This window comes from Limulus polyphemus, unplaced genomic scaffold, assembly GCF_000517525.1.
Source record: "Limulus polyphemus unplaced genomic scaffold, Limulus_polyphemus-2.1.2 Scaffold124, whole genome shotgun sequence".
Lineage (NCBI taxonomy): Eukaryota > Metazoa > Arthropoda > Merostomata > Xiphosura > Limulidae > Limulus > Limulus polyphemus.
The window spans coordinates 650,777-662,194 of NW_013665734.1; the positions used below are offsets into that span (position 1 = coordinate 650,777).

The 11,418-nt window shown below is 34.4% G+C and overlaps 1 protein-coding gene across 2 annotated transcripts in view; it reads left to right on the forward strand.

Annotated features, from left to right (window-relative positions):
• LOC106472847 (macrophage mannose receptor 1-like) overlaps positions 1-11,418 on the forward strand; it is a 50,309-nt gene that overhangs the window by 32,844 nt on the left and 6,047 nt on the right. For both annotated transcript variants that reach the window (XM_013933517.2, XM_013933525.2), the window contains exons 7-9: positions 860-959; positions 7,266-7,513; positions 8,889-9,069. In XM_013933517.2, coding sequence (XP_013788971.1) covers positions 860-959; positions 7,266-7,513; positions 8,889-9,069 — 529 coding nt within the window. The remainder of the gene's footprint in view (positions 1-859; positions 960-7,265; positions 7,514-8,888; positions 9,070-11,418) is intronic.

An 11,418-nucleotide genomic window follows, 5' to 3' on the forward strand; every position in this document is an offset into this window, starting at 1 on the left:
GCTGCCTTCCCTCTAGTCTTACACTGCTAAATTAGGGACGGCTAGCGCAGATAGCCCTCGTGTAGCTTTGCGCGAAATTCAAAAAACAAACAAAAAACAATATCCAGTCTACATCGCTAATCGAACTTAATGACACCTATATTAACGAATAAGGGTTATTAACTGAAATCACTTTTAGGGTAAACTATAAATTTCTGAGACCATTAGTTTGATAAACTTCTTGGAGGCCTCGTAGTAAACTTTCTTGTGCTTTAACTCTGTTTGTTCTGTGTTTGTGCCGATGACTACGTGGTTGAAAAAACAAACAAACACGAATTATTTAAAATATTGTTATATTTGAAAAACATTACTTTCGTTTTTAACTCGATCGTTAACCCTTATATAAGTGTAAATTGTAACTAGCATAAAATCTCAAGAGTTCTTCGGTTTAAGGTGACCTGTAAAATTAAACTCTGATACCTAAGGATGCTACAAAATAAACATTTGTTGTTAAATTAGTACTTAACCATGTTTTCTAGCCGATTTTCTCTTTAAAGATATAATTTTTTTATATATATAGACAGAAGTTGTTTCACACCTCCTCTGAATAGACATATAGAACTGATGTACAGTGAATGGTTGTTATGTAGACTTGCTTGTTTTTGAGCACTCTGGCTCACTCAAGAAAACTGCAGTGATTTGTTTGAGTAAACTTTTCAGTGAATTTCCTTTTCGAAACGATCTGTAGCGATTTATTCTGGAGAATACTTTCAGTGGCTTGTTTTGGAATAATTATAATGGTTAGTTTTAGAACAAATGTGAAGGTGTATTTCAGAACTGTGAGTGACTTATGTAAGACAATTATACTGATTTGTTTCAGATCAACTGTGTGGAAATGATGCATCATAACACATTAATGGGGAAATGGCGGAACGTTAACTGCGAGGAGAAGCTTTCTTATTTTTGTCAAAAATACAAAGGTCTGTAAATTTCGTGTTTTTGTTGTATTGCAAAACAATTTTAATTAGGCAGTATTTAAATGTTTCTAACGTATATTGTTTTCCGTATTTTAGAGAACAGATCATTTTTGGTGCATGAAAAATACACATTGTTCAAAACTTTCTAGTAGAATATGGCGTTAACTTCTCGCTTATAAAATGAGAAAACTATTTATGTATTTCAAAACACTTCGACGTCTTGGTTACAGAGATGTAGTCGTCCAATAAAATTTGAAACAACACATACATGCGCTGTCTTGCATCATGGCTCACAGAGCACATGCTTTGCATTAAGTATAGAGATGGAAGCACATCAGATTAATAAATTAGTAGTTCAAAGTGTGCAGAAGAAGCAAAAACATTGTGAATGATGTGAATACGAGTTAGGATGATATATAAGCTGCTAGAAATGTGCAAAATCAATATTTATGGTTCAGTCACGTGCAGTCTACCTTACGTCAGCCCGTTTAACCATTGAACTTGGAGTGAACATTTGAGTCAACCAAAAGTGCTCTCAGAAGTAACAAAAATCCAATTATTAGGATTTTGAAAAGGGTCTGAGAAATTATTACAGAAAATTAACAATGCCCTTACTGCACCCTGAAGAATGGTCGGCGTCTTAATGCCTGGTGTAAAGTATATCAAAGCTAGAATATTGAATTTGGCCATGAAATATGTGGAATGATGGCAGCTACTTCATCCAGTTTAAAAGTGATGGCTAAAAGAGCTTGGAAGCAGAAAAATGAGCAATTCGATTGTACTATGTAGTGCTAACTGCTCAAACCATTCCGTGAATGCTGTTTTCAGTGTAGCTATAACCTTCACATTGATAATGAGGCCCGTGTGCTAATATGTGTCAGGTGCCTTTACGTCTATATGCCAAATGGGTATCAATAGATCTTAACTGAGCACATTATAGGAACCGAGACATACAGTCTTGGTTAGAATGTTTGCACATTGTTTTATATTGATGTTATTGTCTACATGCATGGAGTAGTTTTTAAGTAAATGCCCGAGTATTAACAGATAAAGTAGGGTGTGATTAGACAAACTTGTACGAGTTGATATTCTTTTCTGTATAAGTTGATTTGAGCATTTGATCGTCAAAACACACATACACACCTGTTTTGTATAAAAGGGTGTGCTTTTGGTGTAATATTTTTTCGAAACAGATCAACGCTTTGTTCAGACTATTTCTCTGTAATTGGTGTAGAGTCCTGCCTCGTCACGTGTCAGAAGTTATAGGGCGTCAAATTGTTCGACTGTACAGAAATAGTATGAAGCAAACGGACATTGCGAGAACAGTAGGGTACCTCCAGTGTATTGTATCCAGAATCCTGAAATATCATCGGACAACAGGAAACTGCTGTCTATGAGGTTATTGATGTAATTCACAGTGATTTCATCCCAACTTGTCATTAGAAGGGCTGCAACTCAGCTACAGTAGCTGGTTTAGGGTTGTAAATTTTCCGGCCCAATTCTGCCCAAACCTTCTCAATGGGATTACATTCTGGAGACTTTTCTGGCTATGGCAATCTCGTGACGTCCTCGTGATCGAAATAATCCTGTACAATACACGCACTGTGGACAGTTGTATTATGCTCCTGGAATACAAAGTTATTGTCAAACCTTGCCCTAGCATATGGCAGAACTATCGTCTCCTTGTGATGCCTGTATGAGAATCCATTGAGGAGGATATGAAGAGTAGTTTTCCACCATAATGAATAGCTGCCCAAATGTACTGCACCACATCCTATGTGTTTGCTGTGGGAAAAACAATATTTCCTCATCTGTTTTCCAGTGAATTCTGATTAATATCAGCTTGCAGATAGTCCTTCTTGCAAAATAGCCTTGTTTAGACAATCTTCTATTCACTGTTTTTCTGGATACCCCGGGATGAATGTGTTCATAACATTCCTATCGTAAGGTGTTGCAAGACCTCTTTCGACCTTGACATGTTAATCTGATCAAAATACGGTCATCTCGGGCAGTAGTTTTTCGGTGTCTACAAGTAGACTTTCTTAGAACAACTGCCTCGTCGCCTTGTGGAGGCTTTTAGAGTACGAGGAGGACCAACCAAGTAGTGAAAGTTTAATATGGATTGATATAAGGTTACAGACGCTATTTATGATAATTTGATGTTATATTTTGTCCTTACATATGTTTTGGTAAGGTTTTGTTGTGATAGGTGAAATGCTGAATTACACATTTTTCTATAGGTGTCTGATAAAATTGTTTGTTGTTCTAATAGATCTTTCATGATGTCCATAGAACTTGTCTCATTATACAAGTTACATATTTAGACGTTTAATATAACATGCATTTCTCAGATTGACAATGCTAAGTGTATTTGTATTTCATTTTAATAATAATGCTCTTATTTACTACAAAATACGCAAAGATTTTCGCCAAGACAGTATATTGTTTGGCTAGCAGGCCAATGTTTTATTCCAGTGTAAATAATGCTTCCTGCGAAAAGCTATATAGACAATTCAAGCTTGGTTTCTAAGAGATGTTTTCATATCTTGAAGTGTCTCACCCCCGAACCCAGAACTTTATAACCATTTGTACCCACCTGAAAGGGTTAATACGATTCGAAATACGAAACTACAGCTTTCTATTCGTCATCGAATGGCCGGTTTTTGGAAACAAAAATGTAGACAAACTGTACCATACAACCTAATTAAGTGATCGTTGTTGTTAAGCACAAAGCTACACAATGGGCTATTTGTGCTCTGCCCACCACGAGTATCAAAATCCGGTTTTTAGTGCTGTAAGTCCGCACGACCTAACTACGAGAATGAATTTCAGAACAACAGCAGCTATCCAAGCCACTATACAGAACCCACCCCTCTCTCTACGACTATATGTCCCGATGCTTTGGATAAGGCAGTTTGTACCTTAATTGATATGTCAAACTATAGGAAAGTTAACGCATACGGCTCTAAACACAGAAGAAAAAAATGGCAATGCTTTCCCCCTGATCTTTCGAAAAAAAGGTCTTCTCATAAAATGGCGATATATGAGCGTATGGTGGCTCAGGGGTAAGTCAGTGGGCTTGTGGCACTGAAAATCGAGTTTCGATATATGCGGTGGGCAGAACAGAGATAGCCTATGTGTAGCTGTATGCTTTACAACAAACAGATATATTCGAAAGTAAAATATGAATTTCTAAATAGTTATCGAGAGATTATAACTGAACGTATATAATATCGTTTTCTAAATTCCTTTAAGAAATGTATTGTAGAAATACTTTTTCATAATGTGTAAGGCCCGGCATGGCCAGGTCGTTAGGGCACATGACTCCCAATCTGCGGGTCGAGGGTTCAAATCCTCGTCACACCAAATTTGCCCTTTCAGCCGTGGGACGTTATAATGTGACGGTCAATCCCAATATTCGTTGGTAAAAGAGTAACCCAATAGTTGGCGGTGGGTGAGGATGACTAGCTACCTTCCCACTGCTAAATTAGGGACGGCTAGCGCGAAATTCAAAACAACCAACCAATCAATCATAGTGTGTAAAACGTAGCTTCTTTCGTTTTCAAAACTCGAACTCTATTGTGGCAAAAGTGTTAGGACTACATCTTCAAAATTCATATTGCATTTTAGTAAAATTTTGTTGCAACTATTGCAGTGCTAACTATATATGTTATCCTGTTATATGTATAGTACCCTGTTTATTGTCGACAATATAATTTCAAAATTATTTTGCAATATCTTATTTCAAAAGAGATTTTATGTAACTCTAATAAATTTCTCACTTTTCTTTAGAATTACTTCTTTTTAACGATGAAACCATTTCGTATTATAACCTATTATCATTTCCACTGTCTATCTTTTACTTCACCTTTTCTACACTTCGTATACCTTGTATGTTTCGTATTATAACCTATTATCATTTCCACTGTCTATCTTTTACTTCACCTTTTTTACATTTTCTATACCTTGTATGTTTCGTATTATAACCTATTATCATTTCCACTGCCTATCTTTTATTTCACCTTTTTTACACTTCGTATACCTTGTATGTTTCGTATTATAAAACTCGTACGCTATATCTAAACCAATTAGTTGCAAGCTTTTAAAATGGAACGAAAAATGTTTACTTAAATGTCACTATTTATGCAAACTCCGCTATATAGTGTATGTAAGTAAATACAATTGATTATTTAATTTAAAAAACATAGTAGTTGCATTAATACCACAAGAAAATACGATTTTCCTATTCTGTCGATGGTTTGTTTGTTTGTATTGTTTGTTTGTTTTGAATTTCGCGCAAAACTACACGAGGGCTATCTGAGCTAGCCGTCCCCAATTTAGCAGTGTAAGACTAGAGGAAAGGCAGATAGTCATCACCACCCACCGCCAACTCTTGGGCTACTCTTTTACCAGCGAATAGTGGGATTGACCGTCACATTATAACGCCCACCACGGCTGAAAGGGCGAACATGTTTGGTGTGACAGGGATAGTAATTAAGCACAAAGCTACACAATGGGCTATCTGTGCTCTGCCCACCACGGGTATCGAAACCCGGATTCTAGCGTTGTAAGTCCGCGCAGACATTCCGCTGTGCCACTGTGTTGATGGAGCTAACCTTCGAATATGCTTAGTAGTTCAATTCGGTAAGCTTACAAGCACAACAGTTGTACTTACATGTTCTGTAACCCACAATGTTCTCATTGTTCTGTAAAATACTTATTATCATATGTTCTGCAAGCCACGTACTATAATAGGTTCTATGATCAACTAATTATTATTCTATGTTCTTATTACTCGATCTGAGACTAACTTTTCATACCTGTATTTCGTAATTTCCTTCGTTCTTAGCCTCTTCAGGTAATTTTTATATACATTTAGCAAAACTATTAAATTTTCTGATAAAGTTTACTAAGACAAGCAATGTATAAGAAATTATCAATTGTCTAATGACTTTTTAAAATACAAAACTCAGTTTTTTTCCCATGTTTACATTAGCTATCAACGTTTTGTTTGTTTTGAATTTCGCGCAAAGCAATTCGAGGACTATCTGCGCTAGCCATCTCTAATTTAACAGTGATAGAATAGAGGGAAGGCAGCTAGTCAACACCACCCACCGCCAACTCTTGTGCTATTTTTTTACTAACGAATAGTGAGATTAACCATCATATTGTAACGCTCCCACAGCTAAAAGGGCGACCATGTTCGGTAACTGGGAATCGAACCCGCGACCCGCAGATTGTGAGTCAAGAAACCGAATCACTAAGTCAAAGTTATGATTGAAGTATGCTTTAAATGTTCATAAAACCTCTTTTCTATTTAAACGAAAGGTATAACGTACCCTTTACAAAAACTTAGGTCTAAAATTTGTTTATTTCAAAACATGATATTCTATTCACAAAATTTAATCATTTTTATACACAGAGTAATCTCAAGTTAAAGTAAGAACGTTGGCATATAATATTTTATCCAATTAATTACGTATAATGCTTAAGCCTGCTATGCATACTACCCTACCGTGTTATCAAAGTTGATATAGTAATGCAGTATAATGTAATATATTATTATAATATATAGAATAGGATAATATATGAACAGGTTCAATGCCAATATAGAATTTTACTTCGCCAGATGAGAAACTATACACCATTAAATTTGATGCGTTGTTACTCAGCCTGTCTGATGAGTTCTGATATCAGAATCTATAAAGGCCTAGTAAAGAATGATGCGATAAAAATATTATCAATTTTACTGTGATATTATATCAAGCCTATTGCACAATAAAATGCTTTTATCGCATGCATTAATATCTAATGAAAGATGTAATAGATAGTAGTTTTGAGAAAATATCGAGCGCAATATCCGTTGTGCACCACGGTGTCAAAGTAAAATATTTGTATCAATTCTTAGTTTTAAACACAAACTCTTTAAAATTACTATAAAAACAAAGTTAAAGGGTTAAAAATATGATCTAGAATCTACAGCAATTTGTATAGCAAAATTCTCATGTTCGCTTATATTAGCTATGATGTTCATTAAGAATATTAAATAATATTCTTTAATAACCTAATATTATTTTCGACAAAGGTATTTTCATATATCCTGTGTGATTATGAATAATTAAGGAATACATGACTTTTGTTAATCATGTAAAATTACATGCCTCAACAACTCTTAACACCGAATATAGCACTTAATTATTTAATTGTTTTGGAAAAATTGTTTCATTGTTTTGTCTTATAAAAATCTTACTGGACTCAGTTAGATCTAGAAAATGTTATAGTTATGTTACATTTTATTTCTTTTCAAAGATAAAACTATAGACTCGCCTGCTCCAGAAGAGGGTTTGTGCTCTAATATTGGCTGGTACCACTTCGATACAAGCTGTTACAAACTTTTTGTTCACCCAAAGAAAGTTGCTTCTTGGTATGACGCAGAAAAAACATGCCAAGAAAACGGAGGCCATCTGGTGTCAATTACTCACATAGGAATTCATCTTTTTCTCCGAACATTGCATCTTTCACTTGAAATGCCGGTATGGATTGGAATGAAAAAAGATGTAAGTACAAATTTAACTTGTAAGAATATATTTTATCTCACAAGCCTTGAGAAACGAATACCATATAATGTATTAAGTAGTTATGTATATTATATCTAATCAAGAACACCTTAAGTGTGAGAAAAAAAAAGGTGCAACCAAAAAGGATTGAGCGTGCGACTTAAAGGAATGAAATCAAAATTGGCAACAAAACTGGTAGCTACACTTATAGCATGGATAAGAATTTTACACAAATATTCATTCATTAGTTAGCTAGGCCGCGTTCTTTGTTCAACTTTGGGCATGATGGTGGTCAAAACACTACCATGTGTCTTGATCACGCTATGACTTTAATATATTTATTTCTGCTTCCATATTGGTGATAAATCACTATCATAATAATTACTGGAGTAAGAGAGGAAGACATTCTGACAGTTATTCCATCTCTGGAAAGATTATTTCTCGGAGTTACATTATTTTACAATCAATGTTCACTCTCAACAAAACATAAAGTTTTATTGCTAAAAAAGTGTTTGCAATTAATCTCATGAAATAATAAGACCTTCTTTCTTATTCCTTGATCCACCAGTGGGAATCTTCGCGCATTTGTCTAATATCAAACGTTAAATCCTACTTTGGGATCCTTTGTAATTTGCTTTCTCCTAACCTACAAATCTTAGTCATGCCTCTAAGCCGCTCTAATAAACGTAATACGAGAAACAATTAGTTCGTCATCTCTTCTAAAATTTTACAAAATGTAGTAGAGAATTTTTACTAAGAGGGATAGTTTTATATTACACTAACCTTTTGAAACAAATGCAAAACGAGGCTTTGTTTCTTAAACACATGAACAATACTAAACAAAGTGTCAGTATCAAGATATGAGCACTTTTACAGGTTCTTTTTCATATTAGACCCAATATATAGATACATATAATATGCATGACAACTTAAAAAATTACACATTTTAATCCTTTTCAGTTAAATTTAAACTTTATTACAAATGTTTCAACTATGATGGATTTAAAGCAGTGGATCCTCTAAAACATCACATCAATTTTCTGTTAGTTTCCTTTAGAGTTGAAAGTCTCGAGTTCATCATCAATTTTTGGAAATTCAGTTGATAAACAACTTATAATAAAATAGTATAAATAGATTAGACTAACACTGAAAACTATAACAAATTTAATGGAGAATCTTAGCTTGAAGTCGAGCATGTTTAAATTAGCACTGTTCTCAAGTGAAACGATCCACATAATTGATAAGTTATTAGCAAAGAATTGTGGAATTATAGTGCTTCAAGCTGTTTTTGTTGTGCTTTTAAAATACGATAGATGCTAGTAGGTTACTTTTCTATTATAACACTTTTCATATTGTTATGTGATTCTGATTCTAGGAAGATACAGGCAGATTTCTCTGGGTTTCAAAGTGGCCCATGCTTTACACAAACTGGGGTGCAAACGAACCCCGCAAATTACCCAATCACATAGACACTTGTGTTATGAAATTAAAAGATGGAACTTGGAAAGTAGCAAGTTGCCGACAAAGGAGAGGTTTTATCTGTGAAGTAAATTCCCGTAAGTATTTTAATGTTCTTTTTTTTTGCTTGTTTATACTAATGAAAAATCCTTTCGTTCCTCCCAGTTTATATAATTAAGCCTAAAACAAGAACTATATGTACAAATTAAAGGCACAACATACATGATAATTAACTGAATTTTAATTGATTATACTGGGTTGATAGAAACGTAAAGTAATTGATAAAACAGCTATAAATAAATGGCATCCACCTGACTTACTTTTTACTGTACTAAATGATATGCTTTTACATTTACATCGTAATTGTTTAATATAATTAAACTCCTTAGGGATAAAGAAATTTATAATAATAAGCTGTAACATGTTTGTTCGTAGTTATGCACAAAGCTACACAATGGGCTATCTGTGCTCTGCCCACCACGGGTATCGAAACCCGGTTTCTAGCGTTGTAAGTCCGCAGACATACCGCTGTGCCACTGGGAGGCGCTGTAACAGGAAAGTGAAGTGTATTATTATCCAAGATTTACTTGTAATATTTGAAAAGTATTTTGCATGCGCAAAAGTTTTATTTAATAATAAAAAAAGGTTTGTTGATATCAGTTTGATGCTCTCACAACTATATTTTTAAGAATCAAGCAAAATAGCTTAACGCCACTGTTTAGTCACTATATCAGTACAACTACTGTTACTATTTATAAGATATTATCTGTTAGATTATTATTTAACCCCAACTGGTTAAAGTGACAGGTACTGAAGTTTTCTACATTTCAATCACTACTTTTCACATAGAAATGTGTGCTCTGACAATTAATTGGTGTTTCAGTGTATTAGTATATCCCCCCCCCCAGTGGCACAGCGGTATGTCTGCGGACTTACAACACTAGAATCCGGGTTTCGATACCCGTGGTGGGCATAGCACAGATAGCCCATTGTGTAGCTTTATGCTTAATTACAAACAACAACATTAGTATATTTGAGAAAGTCAGAATTTGTACAATTATCCTAAATACCAATTTTTAACATAAGAAAACTAGAACTGAGCCTCTATTATTATAACTATTTTCGAATGTTCATTTTATGAATGTTAATAACAATGCAATTTATAATTTGAACATTGCATCGTTTTAGATAATTTAAATGTTTAATGTAAAAACCAAATAACTTCATGTGCTAAATCTGGCGAATGTGAGAGGAAACATTAGACGGTATTCCAAGAAACGGAGTTTATCAGCTTCGCTACTGAAACTTCAGATACGATAAGGTAGCAGTTTCGTAAATAGATCATGCAGCATTCATTCTTAGAAAAAGATGTCGCCATTAACCCTACAAAGAGATTAATATATGTACACGTATAATACACCAAATATTAGAGAGTTCTGTCAATGATAATTTACTATCGATGACCATATGCAAATGAAATGTTTTTGTTATTATTATTTATATTTTAAAACAGGTACTACAACAGCACAATCACACCTCGTAATTTGGCAATCAATAATGAATTTGCATGATTCCCATGATGCATTGCTATGGAAAAATTCATAATAAACGGATCTAACCTGTTATAAAGAGTTCGATAAAGGAACAAAAAAGTCTGAGCCTTGCTAACAAGATCCTCCCCTTGTGCATTGACATACTCTTAGAATCAAGGTTTCCTCCTTTTGTCCATTGAGATACTCTTAAAAAGAAGATGCTATTAAGAAATGAGCTCAGCTTCAAATAAGAATAGCTAGTTGATGCAAAACCGTCAGATACTTCAGCCCACCTGGTTATCCATTCTGAATAATGTGCTGCAAAGAAAGACAACTGGACTTACTAATTTTATAAATATTTGCTTGACCACCAAACATTAATTACTTCTCAATCATTGATAGTTTTGAAACGGGCTATGAAACAAATTTCCAAATGGGCCATTAAATTCATCCTTAGAGATATTTAATGAGTGATCAGGACTACAGGCCAGCACATTCATTCAGAGTACATGCTTCTGTACTTCTCAAGCAGATCACAGCCCATAAACCACTCTTCACAACTTTGAATACATAGCATTAGCTCTCGTTGTGTCTTGAGCGTCTAATTTGAAGCGAAAAAAAAACATAACATGACTTCAAAAATCCAACTAAATGGTTAAGAGAATTATGAATACTTTGTTGTATTGTAACCTTTTGTCAGGATGTTGGCTTGTTTAACTGGTTTCTACTTGACCCACGAGAAATGGTTAAGGGAATTTATGAATACTTTGTTGTATTGTAACCTTTTGTCATGATGTTGGCTTGTTTAACTGGTTTCTACTTGACCCACGAGAAATGGTTAAGAGAATTATGAATACTTTGTTGTATTGTAACCTTTTGTCATGATGTTGGCTTGTTTAACTGGTTTCTACTTGA